This window comes from Cervus canadensis, chromosome 20 (genome assembly GCF_019320065.1).
Source record: "Cervus canadensis isolate Bull #8, Minnesota chromosome 20, ASM1932006v1, whole genome shotgun sequence".
NCBI classification, from domain to species: domain Eukaryota; kingdom Metazoa; phylum Chordata; class Mammalia; order Artiodactyla; family Cervidae; genus Cervus; species Cervus canadensis.
The window spans coordinates 35,441,034-35,464,931 of record NC_057405.1 but is presented as its reverse complement, the minus strand read 5'-3'; the positions used below and the strand labels follow the sequence as shown (position 1 = coordinate 35,464,931).

The 23,898-nt window shown below is 38.9% G+C and overlaps 1 protein-coding gene and 1 long non-coding RNA gene across 7 annotated transcripts in view; one reads left to right on the top strand and one right to left on the bottom strand.

Annotated features, from left to right (window-relative positions):
* UBE3D (ubiquitin protein ligase E3D) overlaps positions 1–23,898 on the top strand; it is a 155,840-nt gene that overhangs the window by 40,559 nt on the left and 91,383 nt on the right. For all 6 annotated transcript variants that reach the window (XM_043439543.1, XM_043439538.1, XM_043439540.1 and 3 more), the window contains 2 exons: positions 993–1,101; positions 4,499–4,662. In XM_043439543.1, the coding sequence (XP_043295478.1) occupies positions 993–1,101; positions 4,499–4,662 (273 nt within the window). The remainder of the gene's footprint in view (positions 1–992; positions 1,102–4,498; positions 4,663–23,898) is intronic.
* LOC122422835 lies at positions 739–23,457 on the bottom strand. The gene is made up of 3 exons (XR_006263975.1): positions 23,315–23,457; positions 19,329–19,333; positions 739–750 (listed from the first exon to the last, which is right to left on the bottom strand). It is a non-coding gene; the product is annotated as an uncharacterized LOC122422835 (long non-coding RNA).

Genomic DNA, 23,898 nt, shown 5'->3' with positions numbered 1-23,898 from the left:
TAATTATTTCTGGTTTTAATTTAACTTATTTGCAATGTGAGTTAGTTTTCAAATGACTCCTGTGTTTTTATAAAGAATATTGCTTATCCACTAAATTCATTAGTATTTTTTTTCTTTGAATCTTTTTAGTGTTGCCAATGAAAGTTTACTGTAGTGTATCTTTCAGTTCACTTATTGATGTCTAAAAATTATGACCCTCTGACTATAACCTTGAACTTCTTATAATACTTTGATTATGCATCTCAGATCTGACAGTCTGAGGGGAAGCAAATAGAAAACATTGGAGATAATACTGACTAATGTTTGGAAGGAAATTTCTCATCTTTTATAACTTAGTTATTCACTGCTTAATTTACCACAGTTCAAATGGAATATTGACTAATCTAACAGTATACTTTTTTAGTTTCATGTAGGAAATACTTAGGTTGGGCTTCCCTGGTGACTCAGATGGTAAAGAATCTGCCTGCAATGCAGGAGACCTGGGTTCAATCTCTGGGTCAGGAAGATCCCTTGGAGAAGGGAATGACTACCCACTCCAGTATTCTTGCCTGGAGAATCCCATGGACAGAGTAACCTGGCAGGCTATAGTCCATGGGGTCACAAAGAGTCAGACATGACTGAGCAAGTAATACTTTTTACTTTTCACGTAAATAGGTTGGGGTGGAAAATGTATTAATGATTGAAGAATAGGTTATAGAAAGACTGGCTCAAGAACTTCTCTGGTGGTTCAGTGGTTAGGACTGCATGCTTCTACTGCAGGGAACATGGGTTCGATCCCTGTTTGGGAAACTAAGATCTCACAAAGACTGGCACAAATACCAAATACATTAAAAATAGATTAAAAGTAGCACAGGTTGTGAGGGAATGGGCAGCATACAGAAAAGTCTGGCATGCAGCCATCTCTGCTTCTTAGGTACCCTGTGGGTATATGGGGCTCTTATTGTCAGTTATTATGAGAGGCTCATTGTGAAAATTGGTTTCTGTTCAAACAGGTCTCAGTTTGTACAGAGCATTATCGCCCAGTGTATGGTGGAACTGTCCTCTGCTAGAAGCACTTTTAGATTCACTATTCAAGGTCATGATGGCAAAGTATACATTCTGGTAAGAAGTGATTTTTGCCCAGTTTTTTGTAGCCTGGTAGTTCAGGGGCTCAGAAATTCTTTGGGTTTTGTTATTCTTTTTTCTTAATTCTCAGGTCTGGAAAATAAGGGATCAAAAATTAAAATTTTAATTGTCAGCTTAATTCACAAATCAAGCACCTTTAATTGAATAACAAATGATTTACCTGCCTCTATGTAGAAATGCCATGGACAGAGAGCCTGGTGGGCTGTTGTCATGGCGTTGCAAAAAGAGTTGGATATGACTTAGCAACTAAACAACAACAGTAATGTGCTAGGTACTTGGAATTCACAGACAAATAAAACCTAATTCCTGTTCTGTAGAAGCTCATGCCACAAAATAAACTTTTTCTGCTTTCAGTTTTTAATGGCTTTCTTTGTCAGTGTAACACAATTCTCTTTTTCACTTTTTACCTCTTTATTTGCTACTCTTATGTTTAAAATATGTTCTATTGATCCTGCTTTTGTTTTATCGTTGTGTGTGTGTGTGTCTGTGTGTGTGGGGGGGAGGGTGTGGTAAGAACACCTAACATAATCTACCCTCTTTACAGATTTTTATATTATAAAAATATTATTTTATATGTTATATTCCAGCATTGTTAATTATAGGCACAATGTACAACAGTACCGTAAGTCTCTGGAACTTACTCATCTTCCCAACTGAAACCTTATACCCTTTGATTAGCCACTCCCAGCTTCTCCCTCCCTCCAGCACCTGGCAACCAGCATTCTAACTCTCTACCTCTATGAGTTAGACTATTTTAAATTCTTCATATAAATGGAATCATGCAGTATTATCCTGCTGTGTCTTATTTTATCTATCATAAAGTCCTCAAGGTTCATCTGTATTGTCACATACTACAAGACTTCTTTCTTTTTAAAGGCTAATATTCCCTTGGGTATGTACACCACATTTTCTTAATCCATACATCGTTGGTGGGCATTCACGTTGCTTCTGCATCTTGACTATTGTAAACAGTGCTGTGGTGAATATGGAAGTGCAGAGATCTCGTCAAGATCCTGATTTCAACACTTTGATGTTTGAGAAGTAGTGGCAAGTTTTGGAGAAGAGGCTCCACAGATAGCAGAATCATCCCCTACATAAACCACAGGTGTCTAATACCAAACTGCAGAAAAGAGTTGAGGACATTATGTAAAAATCCAAGACTGAGGGCCCAAGTCTCTTGTCTGCCTCCACATCAGTTTTATTCAACCAGTAAACATATATTGAGCACTTCTTATTTGAAAGACATTTCCTAGGTGCTCAGGATAGAACAAAAATGCCTTCAAGGACCTCACACGCTAATACGGGACCATGGTAGCTAAAAGGAGGGAGGGAATTGAAATTGTTACTTGATGCTGCTTTGTGACTGACGATCCATCACAGGGACTCCATGCTTCTCTAATTCCAGATAATTTTTATTCAAAGTTAAAATATTTCCTAACTAAGGGTGGCACTAAGTATACCTCTTAGTCATAGTCTGAAATCAGCTTTAATTTTCTTTTTTTTTCCCGCCATTTTTTTTCATTTGGCCCCACCTCGAGTCTTGAAGTATCTTAGTCCCCCAACCAGGTATCGTGCCCCTGCAGTGGAAGCACAGAGTCCTAAGCACTGGGCCGCCAGGGAATTCCCTGAGTTTTCTTTTCATCTTTTCAAGTTGAAAATCAGGAGTAGGAATTTTTTTTAAACTTACTACTAGTGTATATTTAAGTTAAAATTTTTTTCATTCTTATGAAAGTAATACATTCTTGAAATACATTCTGACAACATGAAAAACATAAAAGAAGCGCTCCTTCCTTCCATTTTGTCCCCTCTTCCGCCCTGCTGTGTCATACCATCCAGAGGTAATCATTAACAGTCCATTTTCCCCCTGTTTATAATTATATGTAGTACACCCACAGGTATTTGTAAAAATAACACAATGATGTGATTAGCTTCATTCTTCAACGTGTGTACTTCACTCAACCATGTATCATGAGTCCTGTTTCTTGTTAGTGTAAATATGGACTCTTATTAATGATTAGAATTCCACTGTATGGCTGGTAAAGACAGTGCTTCAGGGAAAATCATCCTTGCATGTGTATTTTAGTCCTTTAGAAACAGATTTTTCTCATCACTCTTGGAACGGGTGTATTTTAAACTCTGATAATTATTGCCTCCAAAATGTTGGACTAATTTATCTTTTCTAAACCTCCTTTACCGTCTATAGACGTTCTTGGTACCCCACCCAAGTCCCCTCTCTTTGGTTGGTCCCACATTTCCCTGTGATGAGAATGTTGCCTGCTCACGGCTCACAGCTGCCTTCATTCAGAGACTTGTCCCGTCTGGACAGATGCAGCCTGGCTTGGGGAGTTTCTTGTCCTCCCTCACCCCCACCCCTGTTCTGCTCAGCCTACTGCCTGTGACTTGACTCTGGGCTACAAAACCTGCCGTCTCCTGTCTCAAAATGGAACTGATTCTATAGATGGGATTCAGGTTCCAGAGCTCCCTGTGAGATTAGGTTGAGTCCACATCACTGGCCAACTCCTTCCCCTGCCTTCTCCTCTTTCCCTCCCACCCTTTCTCCTGAGAGTAAATCCTCAACTAATCAACTGAATCCAAATCCAGAAGCACTCTCCCACAAGCAGTGTGTGGGAAGACCTTCTCCAAACCCTTCTTCTGAGCTCTGTGGTATCCGTCTTTTTGTATTTGCCCATCTGATAAGTGAAAAGGAGTGGCACAAGAATTTTGTATTTCCTTATTACTAGTTAGAGTGACATTTTAATATATTTATCACTTATTTCTTCTGTTTGATTCTTTTCTTATTCCTCACCTGTATTTCTCTTGGTCTGTTTTTCCCACTTACTGATTGCTAGGAGCTCTGTAAATTATGGATAATAACTTGGTGTTACATATTTTCTCCTAATCAATTGTCTTTAGAAGCTGTGTTATCAGCAGTTCTACAAACATTATACTTTGAAAGACTTACCCTACTTCAAAGTCGCGTACATGATTTTTCAGTATTTTTTCTGGTGTTTTATAGTTTTATCTTCTTTTAAAATAGTTTTTGTTTTTTTCTCTTTTGAGTGGTGGTATGAGATATGGATAGGATTTCCCTGGTAGCTCAGACAGTAAAGTGTCTGCCTACAATGCGGGAGACTCTGATTCGATCCCTGGGTCGGGAAGATCCTCTGGAGAAGAAAATGGCAACCCACTCCAGTACTCTTGCCTGGAAAATCCCATGGACAAAGGAGCCTGGTAGGCTACAGTCCATGGGGTCGCAAAGAGTCAGACATGACTAAGCAACTTTGCTTACTTACTTACGAGATATGGATAGGGTAGTGATAATTTTTTTTTTTTAAATACTCTTATGCTTAGACTTTTCTCTTCATTTCTTTAGCTATGGCTTTTAAACTCAGACAGTTTGGTGATTGAATCTTTGGGACAGTCCACAAGCATCAAAAAATTCCCTGTGTTGGAAGATGTATTGAAGGCCGATTCCAATTCCGCCTGGAATGCAGTCAAGGTCCTCTACCAGCCATGCATCAAAAGCCGGAATGCAGAGTAAGTCATGCTTTTGTGTGCTCCCCCCACAATGAGTTTTCCTTTCTGTTGCCGTGTTAGTATTAGGAAATTAAGGAATTCAATGGGACTGCGCCACTTCCCTACTGGATGCTGCTAGCAATCATACTGCTACATATTGTGCTTTCAAAATAGTTTGAATCATTATAGATTATTTATGCTAATGTGCAGAAAGCTTGCTTTTACTGAAAATAATTGGCCCTTTTTTTTTTTTGGTAATCTCAGCTGTCTGGGCATATGGCCGCAGTACTAAATCAGGCTTCGACAGCTATGAATATTTACTGATAAACGCTTTCCAGGCATTTGGGATACAGTCGTGAACAAAACGCAGTGCCTATTCCCTAGGGTTGTCATTCTCACGGGGGGAAGGCAGACCGTAAACAAAGCAGACAAAACATCAAAGACTGATAGAGCTCTTACTGTGCGTCGGGTGCTCATCCGAGGGCTCCTAGCTCATTCTAAGCCTAACGATAATCCTGTGGGGTAGGTGCACGGATCAGTTCAGTCCAGTCGCTCAGTCATATCCGACTCTTTGCAACCCAATGGACTGCAGCACGCCAGGCTTCCCTGTCCATCACCAGCTCCTGGAGCTTGCTCAAACTCATGTCCATCGAGTCGGTGATGCCATCCAACCATCTCATCCTCTTGTCATCCCCTTCTCCTCCCACCTTCAATCTTTCCCAGCATCAGGGTCTTTTCCAGTGAGTACACGTATCAGCCTGTGTTATAGACAAGGACACTGAGACAAAGGCGTTAAATTACTCTAGTGAACTATAACGCAAGTTAAGATAGTGGAGGAGAGGAGGTGTGGGTGTAGGAGGTTGGCATTTTATACTGAAAAGTCTTCCTCAGATAAAGTGACATTTAAGTGGAAAACGTGAAGGCAGTGAGGGGAGTGAACCATCTCCGAGGAAGAGCATTCCTGGCAGAGGGAACAGAAAATGTTCTTATTTGAACAGATTGGAAGCTTATACTTGTCCTGTACTTGCTGATGGGTTTGATCAAATTAGTACCAAGAACAGAAAGATCCCAGTCTTCTGGGAAGTAAGCAAGAAATTCTTAAAAATTATTGCTTGTCTTGTCTTTTCTTTTCTTTGAATTATACAAGCAGTACAAGTCATAAAATATTCAAACAGTAGAGACTTATGTAAAGTAAAATATGAAAGTTCTCCATCATGTCCCTCTTTAGAAGAAAAAAGTATGTTCTGTATTTTTCCACTTTGTTTTTTCTTTTTTGCATCTTAACGTAATTTGAATGATACACGTGTATTTTTTCACACTTACAACAACAACAGCACTGTGTCTTGGAGATTCTTTCCATGTCAGTGCTTGGCACTTTATGAAATGAATGTACTATAATTTAACCATATTTCTGTTGATAATATTACCTTTTTGCTGCTTTAAGTAGGATTGTACTGTGTGTGTTATACATTTGTTTTGTGATTATGTATAGTTTATATGAGGTATTTCTAAAAGTAGAATTACCAACTCAAAGAGTATGACTTTTAAAATTTTGATGGTAATATCAAATTATTTTGCAAAAAGGCACTGCAAGCTTATCCTCCCACATAAAGTTTCTATAAATATCCTTTTCTCTATACCCACACCCAAGCTGCCACATAGATTTTTGCCCATCTGATGCCAGTCTAAATGAAACAGACAGTTGACTATCCTTGTGTTTTATTGAGGCATGATCAGAGAATATGACTTATGTATTTGATGCCTTGGGGACTCTTTTGAGGAATGTGTGTGTGTGTGGTTTTGTTGTTATTTAGTACTTCAGTTGTGTCCAACTCTTTTGCGACCCCGTGGACTATAGCGGGCTCCTCTGTCCATAAGATTTCCCGGGTGGGAGTGGGTTGCCATTTCCTTTTCCAGAGGATCTTCCTGACCCGGGTATGGAACCCAAGTTTCCTGCATTGCAAGCGGATTCTCTACCACCGAGCTAGCAGGGGAGCTGCACGCATGTGCAGACGCGCGCGCGTGCCTGTGTGTGTGTCTCTGTGTGTGTGTGTGTGTGTGTACCTTTATATGCTTAGGTTTATACAGTCAAGTTTATTACAACTTTTTAATTCACCCTTTTTATTTATTTGAAATGTGGCTCTTTTGAGAAGGGCATGTTAAATCTCACTATTGTTACGGAAAAGTCATTTTCTTCTGGTTTTGATGCCTTTTTCTGTGTTATATGTTTTGAAGCTATGTAATTAGGTATGTAAAAGGTTTGTGCCATAAAAACTTCACTGATTGCATATTTTATCAATAAGATTTTTCTCTCCTTTCACTTGATATTCTTTTTCTTTAATTCTGGTTTGCCTGATGTTATTATCGCTATATTTACTTTCTTTTTTAAAAAATTATTGATTTGTTATCTTGTTTTTTGTTTTTTTCTTTTCAGCTGTCCCATGTTATCTTAGGTCTATATCTTGTTAACATATACCTGGTAAGCAGCATGTAGCTGGATATTTTAAAACTGCAGTGTGACAGTCTGTTTATTTTAATAGTGAACTTAATTAATTATTGTTTATTGTGATTACTGATGTAGTTGAACTTAGTCTGCTTTTATATTGGTGGCCTTCTCTGTGTCATTGCTTTCCTGTGATGATTTGAAAGTAAAAAATGTCTATTTCAAATGTTTTTTAATGGTTAATGTTAAATTTTTATTACACATCCTTAAACTTATTTTTAACATTGGCTATCAATGCCTATATCTATTTAGTATCCATTCTCTTCACCAAAATAAGAAACTACTCTTTAAAAAAATTTTTTTTTGTATATTCTTTTCCATTAGGTTTATCACAGGGTATTGAATATAGTTCTCTGTGCTGTACGGTAGGACTTTGTTACCTGCTAATTACAAACTCCCAGTTCTCCCCTCCCTCACTCTCTTTCTTAACAAGGCTTCACATTCAGTCTCTCCCTCCTAAGACACTTTCTCTCCTTTATTGAGATCATTTATGATTCTGGATTCTGATGATGGAGGTTGCTTCTTCTTTTTTTAAAATATTTTATTTATTTATTTATTTGGCTACATCAGGCCTTCATCATGGTGCTTAATTGCTCCATGCCATGTGGGATCTTAGTTCCTCAAACAGGGATGGAACCCATGTCCCCTGCAAGGCAAGGCAGACTCTTAAGCACTGGACCACCAGGGAAGTCCCATTGTTGTTTCTTCTTAAGGAAGTATCAAGCCAAAGCTCTTCCCCATTTGCTTACTTCTTACTTGTACTCCTGCATAATGACCGTAAATGACTTTATATTTTTATTGTATAAGTGTGTTACCATAAAAACGTGCAGGATTGTTTGATCGTTTTAAAAATATTTACAAATAGTATTATATTGTATGTATATTTTTGCAGTGTTTTTAAAGTCATGATTCTTTGTTCCAATTGTTTGATTTGATAAAGTCTAATAGTTCTTTTAAACTTGGGATATAGTCAATCCTTGAATATCTGAAAATAGCTTATACCTCTTTTTGTCTCTTGGAAAACCTTAGGATTTTTCTCTTTATCTTTGGTTTCTAAGGTTTCATTCAAAGGTCTAAATATAAGTGTTTATTCAGAATTTTCTCTAATGTCATAAATTATTCTTGCCTTACAGATGCAGTGTTCCCTCAGTCTCTGTGAGAATAATAATTAAAGTCTTCTGTTTCTTTATTAACTCTTTTTCCTTGAATATTATTAACTTTTCTCTTTTTGAAAAGAGACCTTGTGTTTGGTAGGGGCTTCCCTGATATCTCAGTTGGTAAAGAATCTGCCTATAATGCAGGAGACCCCGGTTTGATTCCTGGGTTGGGAAGATCCACTGGAGAAGGGATGGCTACCCACTCCAGTATTCTTGGGTTTCCCTTGTGGCTCAGCTGGTAAGGAATCCACCTGCAATGTTGGAGACCTGGGTTTGATTCTTGGGTTGGGACGATCCCCTGGAGAAGGAAAAGGCTACCCACTCCAGTATTCTGGCCTGGAGAAATCCATGGACTGTATATATATAGTCCATGGGGTCGCAAAGAGTCATACACAACTGAGCGACTTTCCATTGTGTTTGGTACTACCTTTCATGGTGTTGCTTTTCCCAAATGTTTGATAATTTTACTGGAATTCCTGCACTAGGATGTGAACTCCAGGAGAGCCAGGACCTTGATTGTCTCACTGTTTACCCCATCTAGATGAGTGTTCGCAGAAGTGCTCCAAACATGCAGTCTATGTTTACATCTAATGCAACCCATGTGAAGTGAATCACACGTGGTTTTCTGTTTGTCCTCATATTTCATAATCACTCTTCAGCTACTGATGACTGTCGGTTTTCATTACCTTAGCCTGCCTTTTTGGACTAGGGAATGAGAACCCAAAGGAGATCCTAGTCCGGATGTACCCCTTTTTTGACGACTTTTGACTATTACGAAGAAGGAAGTAGTTCAGATTTATGTTATGGTGGTACACCTTGACTTCATCATGATGAAGACTTTTTGTACTGCCTTTCTTCAGGAGGGTTAACAAGGACTCAGTGCACCTGTTTCATCATTTCATGTATTCTAACTCGAAATATAGTGACTACAATCCATTGTACTCTGTTGTATTTATTAGTGGACTTGAAACTTCAATCTTGGGGATAAGTTGATGTCCAGTAAATGAGCTTATTACTTTAGTTGTCTATTCTGTAGAAGTACGTTTGTTGTGCTTTTCCTCTGGCTAGTTTGCCTCAATGGCCAAAGGTGGGGAGGAAATTTCACAGGTTGGTAAGCGTCCTGTGAATTATTTACTTTTATCTTTTAAGGACATTAGTATCTCTGTTGGGGCATGACTGAGTAAACTGTAGACTCCCTGGCATATTTTTGGTACTTGGGGTGGTATATTAACTATTTTAGTCAAATTGGCTAGAATTTTTTTCTAGTGGAAGTGTGGATTGCCAGATGGCAGTCTAAAAGAGGAAAATAGCAAATGTAACTATGGTTTTATTTCCTTGAGCACATATAAAAAAGTAGCATGTAATATTTTTAGAATGTTCTTTCTAGCAATAGACACACATGTCTCTTAACATTTTGAAGTCTTTTTTTTTTTTTTTTTAATCTCTTTCCCCCTGCCCACTCTCAGCCAGAGTTTTCTTACAACTCACACTCCTTAGTTTGCATGTCAAAGTTTAGATCTGAAATACTAACTTTTTAGCTTTGGACTCTTTTTAAGTTCACTTCTGCAGTTTAATTTTGTTAATTCATTATTTCACCTGTTACCTCCTATTCTCTAGATTGGGGGTAATTTTGTCCCTTAAGGGACATTTGGTAATGTCTGGGGATATTTTTGATTGTCACAACTGGAGGGACTAATGGCATCTAGAAGTAGGTGGCAATGGGGTTGCTCTTAAACATTCTGGAGTCCTTAAAACAAAGAATTATTTGGTCCTAAAATGCCAGTTGTGCCAAAGTTGAGAAATCCTGTTCTTGATGATTTCCTGAAACCAGGCTGTGGGTACTTTTCCACTCTGGGTGTCACAGCCAGAACTTTTCTTGAAATGGTATTTAGTCCAGTGAATACAAGAAATTTTACTGTGGTGTTATAATAGAGCCAGGCAGAGCAGCCCTTAGCATGTGGTTGTTGCTGTTACTGTGGGCCATTACCCTGCAGCATGTTACTAGGTAACGGTTAGGACGGGACCGTTAGTCGTCCTGTTCAGCCATTGGTTGGTGCCACAGTGGGCCCCTCCCCAAAGTAAGCCGTTGCCAATGAGTGACCGTTAGTGGTCCTGCTCAGCCATTGGTTGGTGCCACAGTGGGACCCTCCCCCAAGTGACCAACTGTCCCTGATTGACCCTTAGTGGGGCTTTCAGTCAATGGCTGGCGGAATGGTGGTCCTCAGGTGGAAAGTGAGGTAAGAGGGGGATCCTGGCTTTCTCCACAGCGCCCTCTTGCATACCCAGCCTCTGGCCAGTCGGTGAGCTGGCGTGCCCAGGGAACAGGCTGGGAGCTGTGTCCTGCAGGACTCCAGAGCCCTCGCCAAGGCCGCCCCTTGGCCCAGCAGTGAACTTCTCCCCCGTCCCTGTCTCTGTAACATAACAGCAGCGGCCGTCCGCATGGGACAGTCTCTCTCCTTCTCCCCCTCCCCAGTTTGGGCAGCCTGAGGGCCAGTTGGGTTGGGCTCCTGGCTCCCTCAGCGATGACAGTGGGCGAGGTCTAGGGCTCTGGCCCTGAGGGAGCCAACCGCCACTGAGATCTCCATCCCCTTAGCCAGGCCTGGACCTCCGAGGGTGAAAGTTATTCCTTTGGTATAGATTTACAGGAACATTGTTAACTGACTGTGATCTGGCCACAGGGACAAAGGACCTGACAAGCAGTTTGCAACAACCAACCCCACCCCTCCCTCACCTTTCCTCGAAAAGGGCTTTGCTGAAAGCTTTTTGGGGAGTTTAGATATTTTAAGGTAGAAGCCACCCATCTCGTTGCGTGGCGCTCAGTAAACCTTTCAGTTTGCTCTGAACTTTTGAGGTTTTTGTGGTGTTTGGCCTCACTGTGCGAAGGGCACACAGACTTACATTTCAGTAACATCATGAGTCCAAAATCTGTATAATCCCACGGGTTTGTTTGTTTATTTTTTCTGCATGTTAACTTTGTTAGAATAAATAGGCTAAATGGTAAAATAGTGTAACTATTGTTATACTGCTTTCTGTTTCTTTGGGGCAAACATGAAGAATAGGTACGTTTTTGTTAAACAGTAAGGAAGAATTTCATAGGTATCAGGTTCTTTGTTCTCATAGTTGTAAGAGAAGAGATCTAAGGGGAATGTATTCATTAAGAGAAAATAAAGAACGTTTTTAAAGCTAAATTGAATTCTCTTTTGTATAAGTTATATGAGTCCTAATGTTGGTAGTGGTTCTTTCCACATTTTCAAAAGATACAATATCTAACTTAGGCATCTGGAAAATTTGAACTGAGAACTGTTCTATTTTCTCCTGTTAATAGCATTTTCTTGCAAAAGGTATTGAGGATTGAAATGTTGATGATGTGTTATATTCACCCCTAATGTTAGTAGAATTTAGAGATTAAATTTTACAAACTAAGATTTCTCTCTGTTGGCTAAGATTTCTACCTTAAGATAGTTATCATTACTGCTTTTCCTAATGAAATAGAAACACATATAAATCACACCCATGTACATTTCGTATACATAAACTAGTATTGTTTGTATTTGTGAAGTGTGTTTTTATTCTCTTTTTCTCCTTTATTTCAGAAGGAAATTTGAAATTCTGCTTAATTTTTCTTTCTTGTGGTAAAAAATCACATAACATAAAATTTGCCGTCTTAATCCTTTTTAAATGTACAGTTTAGAAATGTTAAGTGCAGTTGCCCTTTGAACAACATAGGGTTAGGGACACCAACTGTGCAGTCAAAAATCCACTTGTAATTTATAATCAGGTGTCTGTGTTTGAGGTTCCTCTGTATCTGCAGTCACAAATTCAACCAACCACGGATTGCATAGTACTGTAGTACTTAGCTATTGAAAAAAATGTGCATAAAGGAGGACCCACGCAGTTCAAACTCTCATTGTTCAGGGGACAGCTGTATATTCGCATCATTGTGAAACCCATCTCCAAAACTTTTTTATCTTACAAATCTGAAACTATAATCTTTTTCTGCTTCCCCTAGCCTGTGGTAATCACCATTCAATTTTCTGTTTTTATGGGTTTGATTGCATTAGTCTCCTAGGGCTGCCATAACAAAATGCCATAGACCATATGGTTTAAACAACAGAAATGGCTTTCCTTATAGTTCTGGAGGCTAGACATCCAAGGTCAAAGTGCCATTAGGATCAGTTTCTCTTCCTGGTTTGCAAGTGAGTGGTCATCATCTTGCCTGTGTCCTCATATGTAGAGAGAGAGAGAGAGAGATGGAGAGAGGGAGAGGGAGGAATGGATCTTGCATCACTTCCTCCTCTGATGAGGCCTCATTCTTTTGACCTCCTTTAATTTAAGTACTTCCTTAAAGGCCCTGTCTCCAGACACAGTCAGATTGAGGGTTAGAGCTCTAACTGTTCATATTCAGCATATGAATTTTGGGGAAGCCACAGTTCAGTTGATCACATTGGCTGCTTCAGATGTTTCATGTAAGTGGAATCATAATAGTATTTATCTTTTTGTAACTGTCTTAATTCACTTAGTGTTCCTCAAGCTTCATTCATGTTATAGCATGTAACAAGATTGCTTTTCTTTTTAAGGCTGAATACTATTATGTTGTATGCATAGATCACTTTTTGTTTATCCATTCATTCCTTAATGGACATTTGGGTTGCTTCCACTGCTTGGATATTATGAATAGTTCTGCTATGAACTTGGGTGTGCAAATAAGTGAGACCTTGCTTTCAGTTATTTTGGATGGATACCCAGAAATGAGATTGTTGGATCATATAGTAGTTCTGTTGTAATTTTTTGAGGAACCTCCATAGTATTTTCCATGGTGGTTGCAGCATTTTATGCTCCCACCAGCAGTGTACAAGGGTTCTGATGTCTCCAAATCTTCATCAGTATTGTCAATCTTGTTATCTTTTTTTTTTTTTAATAGTAGCCTTTCTAGTGGATATGAAGTGTTACCTTATAGTGGTTTTGATTTTCATGTCTCTGATGATTGAGCTTCTTTTTATATACTTGTTGGCCATTTGTATATCTTCTTTGGAGAAATGTTCAGGTTCTTTGCCCATTTTTTAATCTTTTTTTTCTTGTTAATGTTTTGGTGTTGAATTGTAGAAGTTCTTCATATATTTTGATATTAACCCCTCATCAGACATATGACCTGAAAATATATTTTTTTATTCTGTAGGTTGCATTTTTACTCTGTTGATTGTATCTTTTGATGCACAAAAATTTTAAGTTTGATATAGTTCCATTTGTCTAATTTTACTTTCTTTGTGTTTTTGGTGTTGTAGCTGACAAATCATTGCCAAATTCTCCTAACTTTGAAGCTCTGTACCTAATATGTTAGAGACTATCATTGCCGGAAATACTTTGGAGATAAAATTAAGTGATTCTGTGATTTAACTGAGTTTGTCCTTTCCACTGATAAAAACATAAATATTAGTTTATGCTAATTTTATGTTCAACAGAACATCCAAATTTGTTACTTACTAATTGCATAACCTGCTAAAACACTACACATAAACTTATTTGGATAGTATGTGAATTCAATGCTGAAATGAATAAATGAATGAGCAAGTGAATGAATGAATTGATATGTGTCACCAGCCCCTTAAGAGCACTTTATCATACCACCTCAAGTTGGCGTCTTCTGCTTCCCCACATAGGAGTCATGTGATGATGTCAATGCACCCCAGTTAGGGACACTGACTCTGCAGAGTAGGTGAAACTTACACTTCAGAAATGAATGTCAAGTCTTACCTTTTGTAAGTAAGGAAACTGAGGAGCAGTAAGAGAAATGGCTACAATTAGTTTGTTAGGCAGTGAGAAAGCCACAATTAGAGCCACATTGTTATGATTCCAAATTCAGTGCTTTGTCATTACGTTCTATAGTCCATCACCATAACATTTTAGGAGATGCGAAAATGTCACTCTAAATGTGTACTCTTTCTCAAGAACTGTTTTGTCCCTTGGTAGTTTAGAATATGTCAGCATTTTGATTACTCCTCAAAATACACTGCTTCCTCTATTATACTCAGTGAATATTTATGCATGTTAGTATATAACTTCAGTAGCAAAAGCTTCTAATTTATAATGTGTTCATATCTGATCTTATAGGTCAAAATTTAAGGATACAAATGTAACTTTTTCAGAAGTCCCTTGCCTTCCCTTCTTAGGACAGGAAATCAATTGAAAGAAAGTTAATCTAAAAATACAGAAAAATAATCCGGTACCTCCAGGAAATATAAATGCTTTTCTGGAAAGGACTTTTCACACATTTTATCTTACCATATTATCACCAAGACCCATCTAGAGACCACTTTTCATTATGAAGCAAGTATAAACACCCACTTCTTTGATCTATAATTGGAAAAATTCCTCTTCTGAGTGGACAGTGTTTAGTAAGGTGGCCTAAATTCAGGCCTGTTTTATTTGGAATTCCTGTACTATCCATGAACTCATTTATAATCATTAAAGAAGATACAGGAATACAGGAAATAAGATAATTTATAATAAAACTGAACTTTTTTTCCCCTGGAGATTCTAACCAAGCAGGTTTCCTATGAAAAGTAGTTCATCTCTTGGGATTTCTTTGTTAGGAGACAATCTGGTTTCCTTCTTCTGGTGCAAGAACATGAGCCAGGTATTGTTCTGACCTGTGGAGATAAGCAGGGGGTGAGGGGTGACTGGGACTGGATAAAGGAAGGAAGAAAATCTGTATATGAAATTGTTTCTTTGCTTTTCTGTATTTTCTAATCATGTGTTAGGTATTTTTTTTTTCTTTAAATCAAATCTGAGATAGTTATCTTAAACTTTCACATCTGAAGAGTTTGAGTTTTTCTTTTTTCCTCTTTTTTATTGCCTCCTATTCTGTGTTCCACAATAAGAATCTAGCACTTTCTGCCACAGAGGAACTTGCAGTAAAGTTAAGGCAACACAGTAAATGTATCCCCCGCCTCAAATTCTTTAAAAAATAAAAACAAATTCTGCATACATGCTGAGAAACAGGAAACAGTATTCACTAGCTGTACTAAAGAAAAATGGGGAGAAGTTAGGAAAAGTTTTCCTCTGCTCCACCCATACCCCAGTAAAAGCTGGCTGGTGACTGTGGTGGGTCCTAGGGAGCTCAGTGGCTGCTGCTGCTGGGGGTCCTTTGCTCACAGAGGGGGCAGGGTGGAGGGGTGGTCATCTGCCCCCCAGAGATGCTCCCATTTCCTTGCTTAGCCTGTTAGGGTCTCCTCAGAAGTTCTCATTTGAAGAAAAGATTCCACAGCTGGTACAAAATAGTTTGCGAACAGCTATTCTCTGGGCTATGCATTTCTCCAGACCCTGCTTCACTAGGTCATGCCTTAGAAAAGGGACCCCATTTTAATCATTAGAATGGCCTTCCTTTTTGGGGGCTGAAACCTCCTTCCCAGAAACTCTCATCCAGAACTACCAAAAATTAATCTGCTAATTTTTGAACACCACAGCTGTTCTAATATTTTAGATCATCTGACCCTCATTCCTAGTTTTTCTCTCCTCCAAGCTAGACCTGCTCAGATGGAATGGTTTGAAGCTTTCCTTTCCTTGTGCAGTCTCTCTTTTCACTTGGTCCCCTTTCCTGTTACCATCTTGATTGCCCCTAAGATGTTGCCACAGCGTCTTATCAGATTTACATAGACTGGGTGAAATGGGGAAAAGCTCGAGCTGGGAGTTTATCCTCTGTGGCTGTTTTAGGTAATTTTAGGTACAAAGAGAAACTAGACAGGAAAGACTGAATTTCAATAATCCATTTGGATTTGGACATTAAACAAAAGTTTCCAACGCGAGGTGTTGAAAATGGTCATTTATTCGAGAAATAAATGTTATGTACTGCGAGGGCAATATTGAGCTAAAAGATATCTGATGCCTTGCATGATAGACTTATCAGAGTCTAGTGGAAAATGCAAAGGTGTAACCTGATCAGTGCTATGGAAAAGATAAATGGGGCTCTGAGAGCAAATTATAGGGAGACCATCCAAGTTCCGATTCCATGAAGAATTCCATGAAGAATTGATGCTGAACTGCTGTCTTTGTGAAGAGTCTCTGGGCAGTGGGGAAAAGTCCATAAAAAAGGACCTGGGATGGGAGAGAGCACAGTGAGTCCAGGGGATGGGAAGAAGGCAGAGGTGACTCTGCTGGAGAGAGTGAGAAATGGGGACAGGTAGGGAGGAGCCAGACCAATCCAGGATCCTGAAGGGCATTGTATAGAGTTTTATCTTTGTGTTTATCCTAATGTCAATAAGAATTTTATCCAGAGAGAAAGTGGTTTTAAGTTACCCTTCCAAGAGTTTTCTGACAACCATGTAGAGAACAGTTGGGTATGACAGATCAGATAGGAAGCTATGGCAGAAACTCAAAATGATGATAGTGGGTGATAGTAGGTAAGAGAGTTGAGAGATAGTAATGTTGCAGCACTTGGTGGTTGATTGAATTGGGGAGATGAAGTTTACTGGGATAGATAACACTGGGAGAAGATTGTGACTTTCAGTTTTACACATGTTGAATTTGAGGTACACTTGAGTCGCCATAGAGGAAATAGCACATAGGTAGTTAATACATAGATTTGGAGTTCAGATGAAAGGTTTGAGCTAGATTCGTAAATGGGTGAGTCATCTGCATATTGGTCATAATTGAAGCCAAGGGCATAGATGAGATTGTTCAGGAAGAGAGGATAGAAGGACTGAGCTACGAAAGACTACTGCATTGCTGGGCCAGATAAAGGAGCATGAGCCTGGGAAGGAGAGGAGTCGCCAGAGAAGGAGAAAAGCTGAAAAGTGTTTCATAGACGCTAAGGGTGGAAAGTACTTGAAGAAGGAGGGAGTGGTCAGATGCTGCTCAGAGGCCAGGTAAGATGTTGAATCGTAGATGTGCATCTGGGAGCTGGGTTGGAAGTGTGAGCAGTGAGTGTGAGGTGATGAAACAAAGACTACACATGTGAGCAACCATTTCAAGGAGTTGGCTTTGAAGGGAAGGAGGAATAAGAAGGAGATGGGGAGCTGACTGAAAGCAGGCAGGTTGGGGTTGGGCCCTCTTAAGCCTGTTTAAAAGCCAACAGATAGGATCCTGTTGAGAAGAAGAAATTGACTAGATAAGAGAAAGAAGTGATGCCTGCTCTGCTAAAATTCTGACAAGATGGGGATGGTACCCCAGGCTCAGATGTAGCCACCAGCCTTAGGGGCAGGAATGGTTCTCTTCCTGTGATAGGAAGGACGATGAAAACTGTGGAGGGTGGAACAGATTTGCATATTGGGTTTTGGAAAGACGAGAGAGACTCCGCTTCTGGTGGCCTCTGTTTTGTCTGTAACATAGGAGTGATGAGGAAGGGACTTGAGGGAAAGAGGTGGGATCACAGACAGTGGAGGTAGGAGGAGAATGTTGTTTAGTCACTAAGTCATATCCGACTCTTTGTGACCCCTTGGACTGTTGCCCACCAGGCTCTTCTGACCATAGGATTTCCCAGACAAGAATGCTGGAGTGGGTTGCCATTTCCTTCTCCAATGGAGGAGAATGGAGAAGATTAAAAACGGTCCTTTGGAGCAGAAGAGGGTTTGGTAGGCATTCTTCATTGCCCATTTGAGTTTTGGGGCCATGAATTCCTGGTGATATGAATCTTCCCCTCTGTGTGACTTTCTTCAACTTATCATCTACTCGAGAGTAAATTCCAAAGACAGAGTTGGGTTCATCAGCATTAAAGTCTATGCTAAGAGTATTGTGTTATTCGCAAAATATTAATATGATGGACCACAGAATCCACATGACCTGTTTTAACAAAGATCAAGTGTTGGAAAGTGGCTGTAGCTTCCAATCATTTATTGAGACTTAGTTGTTTTAAAGAAGAAATTTACTTTTAATTATATATTTAAAGCTTCTAAATTCTTATGTTAAAGACCACCAGATTATTGATGGGAAAAGAGCTCTTAAAATATATTAAGGAAAACTGTATACTTTTAAATAGAGCTCTGGCATTATTTTAAGTATGTACTCTGAGTTAAATTGTCCTCAAGATTTCCCAAAAGATTTTTGTAATCCTACTTTGTGAGGAAATGGATTGGCCTTAGGATGAGAATAAGGGAAGAGGCATATAGTCTTTCACATCTGTCAGAGTTTTAATTTGACATTTGTCATGTAAAGCGACAGCAGTGGGCCTGGTTGGTTCTGCTTTTGTTCTAGGCATCTGGGCTGAAAAATGAACCTTGGATTCTACGGTCGTCTGGAGTAGAGCGAAGTTTCAGTTTCAGGATCACTTGGGGCCTTTTTTTTTTTTAATCCAGATGGCTGCAGGAGCCCTCAGGGTGCTTGCACCTATGTTGAAAACCAAGATAAATTTCACACTGCATTGTCGGCCTCCCTGCTGTTAAGGCCTGCTGCTTCTGTGACATCCACCTGACTGTTTGTCTGAGGACCCAGGCAGGGTTTCAGGCCACAGGCCTCGGGCAATACTGCTGGTCATGGGATGCCTTCCCACCTCTGCGCCAGGTTAACTGCCAGAACTCTCTTCTAGCCATTTTCTGTCCTGTCTTTCCACCTTATAGACCATTACTGATTCTCCAGGTAAATGAGGAAGCCATCATCCTTGTGAAATAAATTTCAGCATCACAGGATAAAACTCACATCTCCTCCTCCACCATCTCCAATTCCAGCCCCCTGACCCCACAGTGAGTCAGGTTGCTATGTATCTAGCCAGACTTTATCTAAACATAGACATGTATGTATGTATGCCCCAGAAATACATGTGGAAATATTTTGTCTTCTCTTTTTCCGTATCATATAATATCCTTCTGCAATTTATTTTTTCTCTCGACATTATATATTCTCAGCGCATGTAGATACATATCATTTTTCTTAACTGCAGTTGGATATTCCATCTTGCAGATATTTTATGATTTCTTAAGACATTTATTACAATTATTTGAAATCTTTCCCTGATACTAACAGTTCTGTAGTGAAGACTGTATTCGTGCATCCTTATGCACTTTTATAAAGACTTCTTTCAAGTGAATAGAAAGAATTACAGTTGCTGCTCCTGGAATATATTTATTTTACATTTTTAAAAATAAACTTTTTATTGGAGTAGCCTTAGATTTATATGAAAGTTGCAAAGATAGTACAAATGGTTCTTGTGTACATAGCTTTTACCCGTTTTCAGTTTCCCCTGATGTTATCTTACGTTTCCATGGCACCTCTGTCAAAACTAGAAAACCAACATTGGTACATTGCTGTTAACTAAACTCTAGGCTTTATTTGGATTTCACCAGGTCTTCCACTAACATCTTCTTTCTATTCCGGGATCCAGTCCATGGTATCACTTCGCATTGATTCATTGCATTTCCTTTGCCTCCTCTCGTCTGAGGCAGCTCTGCGGACTTTCCCTATCTTTCATGACCATGACTGTTTAAAGAAGTACTGGTTAAGCATTTTCTAGAATGTCTCTTAGTTTGGGTTGTCTGATTTTTTTTCTTTTGCTTAGATTAAGGTTACAGGTGTTGAAAAGAAGATAATTGTATCACATCATATCAGGGGGTACATGGAAAACACAGGCGTCGCTGACAGTGTTTACCTTGGTTACCTGGCTGAGGTAAGGCTGCCTAGGCTTCCTCACTGTGAACTGACTGTTTTTTCCTTTTCCATGTTCTTTTCTTTGGTATTGAGTCACTAAATTCAGCCCACACTGAAAGAGGAGGTGGGACGATAAGCTTCACCCCCAGGAAGGATGTACTATCTACATATATTATTTGAAATTTTCACTTAAGGAAGATTTGGGTTTTTTCCTTCTGTTTATTTATTCAGTTATTTTTATCCAATGGACTCGTATTTTTATTTCATACCTTAGGTTATAAACCAACATTATATTGTTTCTTTATTTATATTTTAATATTCATGGCAGTTTTTTTTTAATAGCCTCAAACTGGAAATAACTCAAATATCCGTCAATAAATAAGTGAATAAACATATTATAGTGCCATACAGTGGAATCCTACTGAGCAATGAAAAATGAATGACTTCCCAGTCTATACAACAACATGAATACTTCTTTTTCCTTGTGAATTATTTGTTTTTAATTGAATTAAAGTTGATTTATAATATTGTTAGTTTCAGGTATACAACATAGTGATTCACTATTTTTACATATTATACTCCATTTAAAGTTATTATAAAATTGGTTCTATTCCCTGTGTTATACAGTATGGTATTTATTTATTTGCTGTTTATTTATTTTGTTGCTGAGATTGTTCCAGCTTTGGCCATTGGGAGTCCTTTTCAGCTGGCTCCTGTGTACTTTGACATGTCCTCATATTTTTAAATTTTTGATCACTTTCTGACTTTCCGATACTGCAAAGTGCTGCAGACTCATCTCATATTTTCCCTGCTGCAACCCTTGGACTAGCTGCAAAAGAAGCCCTGGTTCTTTTTATTGGAAAATGGAATTGGTCCTTACTGCTGGTATTTTACATTTAATAGATAGTGCTCAGTTGTTCTCCCAGAGACTATTCTTTTCTCACTTTTATTTCTCATACCTGTTCCAATACTTTATAATATCAGGTTTATTAATTTTGGCCAATCTGATAGAATTGCATCTTATTTAAGTGAGTGTTTCCCTGATTCTGTGGTTGAGCATGTTTATGTTTACTAGCCATTTGAGTTTTTTCCATGAATAGTCTGTTCATCTTTGGCTGCTTAAGCTGATGTCTATGAGTCTGTGTGGTTTTGTGTGTGTCTTTGGTATTAGGAGTTCTTATAGATTGTGGATATTAATTATCTGTTGAAAATATTTTTCCACCCTGTAACTTAATTTTAAACTTGATTTATGATGCCTTGTGAAACAGAAGTTTACATTTGATCATCTCTAAATTATAATTGGAAGTCTTTTGGTTTTGTATCACACTTAAGGAGATCTTCTTTTGTGTAACATAGCCAATCGTACTTTTACTCAAATCATCTACTGAAACTGCTGATCTAGAGATCTCATGTTCTCATGTTCTCATCTAGAGATCATGATCTTATGATCACCTGCTGAGCAAAAGTCATTTGTTTTTTCTCAATCCTTAGCACTGAACAGTGTTCACCATTTCTTATTGGAAGTGGTTGCCTTGGCATCCTCTTGTTTTCATTCTGACCTCTTTGACCTCTTCCCTATCCTCCTTTGACCTCTTCTCATCTTCTCCTGCCACATCTGCTTTGTCTTATACTTTACTGACAGTGATCTCCCTAACTCTGTCTTCCCCTTTGCAGAGCTCATCTGCTCTCATGATAGAAGCTAATTTCAGTTGAGTAAAACCTTTCATGTCTACATTCTCAGTCCTCCCTTTCACTTAAGTTCAGTGCTTACATCTCCTCTTGTCTAGGTTGTCTCTGCCAGAGATCCCTCTGATCTCATATCCCAGATTGAATATGGCCAAGGTTAACTCATTGGCACTAGCATTCCTGGGGAATACATGCTCCCTCTTGTTTGTGTCTCAGTAGTGGCCACATGACTTTCCTAGTTAGCCAGGCTCAAATCCTAAAGTTGGCCTTTTTGTGTCCTGCTCCCCCAACACCCAACCAGTTATGAAGTCACATCCATTCTACCGTCCAAACCTCCTTGATATCTATCCTTTCTTTTCTCTTTATAATTACTATCAACCTAATTCAAGACCATCACTCTTCATGTGAAGTTTATAGATGTTTCTTCAACCTGTTTAAACTCTCTATAATCAGTCTGTATTCTGCAGCCAGAGCTGGTCATGCCAATCATGCCGCTCCCTTGTTCTTTTTCATGTACCCAGTCTTCATCTCCTTGGATTAGTGTATGAGGTCTGCTACAGCCAACTCTGACCACCCCTGCCCTGTCTTCTCCTTGCCTGTCACATGTTCTGTTATGTCCAGTTATAATGAAATTCTTCAGCTTCTCCAATATTTATTCATCTGTGCAGATCATATAAAGCTCAGCGTGTTTGTTGTTGGTGATGTTTAGTCACTAAGTTGTATGTGTGCTCAGTAACAGTTGGGTCTGACTCTTTTGCGACCCCGTGGACTGTACTCCTCCACGCTCCTCTCTCTATGGAATTCTCCAGGCAAGAATAGTGGAGCGGGTTGCCATTTCCTTCTTCAGGAGATCTTCCTGACCCAGGGATTGGACCTGCATTTCCTCCATTGGCAGGCAAATTCTTTACCAGTGAGCCACTTGGGAAGCCAAGTATGTTTGTTAAGAGTATGTAATTACCCATAGGACTCTAAGCTTTCCATTTCAACCAATATGCGTATTATTTTTGTAATATTCCTATAAGAAAAGAATTTACATGGAAATTGATAGCTTGTTTATAAGTATCATTGCCTAGGTAAGGTCTTCATTAACAAACCTGTAAATATTTTTTCTTCTATTATCTATGGTTCATGAACTATTTTTACATCTTAGGAAATTATATAAAAAATAAATAGAAACTTGTTCTAGGTCCTGTGAATTTGGGGATTTTTAAAAAAGTTTTATTTCCTTAGCTTCTTTTTTTTCCCCATCCTTTTTCTCATTTTAGCAGAGTACAATCATAATTCCTTGACTGGTGAAGTGGCTTAACCTTACTAATTTTATCACAGAGTTTGTTTCTAAATCAATAAGGTCAAAAGGGGAAGATTGGGAGGCATAGCTGACATTTTATAGGCTATGTTGTTCCAGTTAACTCTGAAAAGGTTTTTGGGCATAGTTAGGTTTTCTGAATAGAATTGCCTCTAAGTTCAAGTAAGATTTATATACATACTGTAGATTACATTCCAACTTTTCCTTGGGGTTAATATTTTTGTGGTTTCTGTGCATTGGGTACTCTTCTTTTTTGTAAACTTGATATAAATCCCCTCCTATTTAAAGTGTTTAAGGATAAATATAGTTTTAATGATATAATAATAATAATACTCTCACTGATTGAAATTTTATTATATGCCAGACTGGTCCTAAGCTTTTTAATACATTATATCATTGAATCTTCATATCATCTCTGTGTAGAAGTGCTATGCGTGCGTGGTGTGTCACTTCAGTTATGACCAACTCTTTACGACTCTGTGGACTGGAGCCCACCAGGCTCCTCTGTCCATGGAATTCTCCAGGCAAGAGTACTGGAGTGGGCTGCCATTTCCTCCTCCAGGAGATCTTTCTTCCCAACCCAGGGACTGAACCCATGTCTCTTATGTCTTCTGCATTGGCAGGCAGGTTCTTTACCTCTAGCGCCACCTGGGAAGTCCTGAAGTTCTATGGGTACCATTATTTCTAGAAACCAAGGTTACTTGCCCAGTGAGGTACAGCCAAGATGTGTTAGACTTAGGATTCAAAAACAGGGCTGTCTTCAAAACCTTTGACTATGCCTGCCATGTATCCTTCTTGTATCAGTATTACCAGACCAGCATCTAAAAAAAAATAGTGGCGGAAATAGACTTATTTACTTAGCACTACTTTTGGATTATTTAGATTTATACCCTCAAGCCTTGTTTAAGCCTATAAGTAAGAGTAACTAATCCACTCTTTTTATCTACCTAATAAAGCCTAAAACTGGCTACTGTCTTTAAACTTGATTTTAATACATACTCTTTTTTTCCGTCCTGGTTGCAAATAGCAGCTTT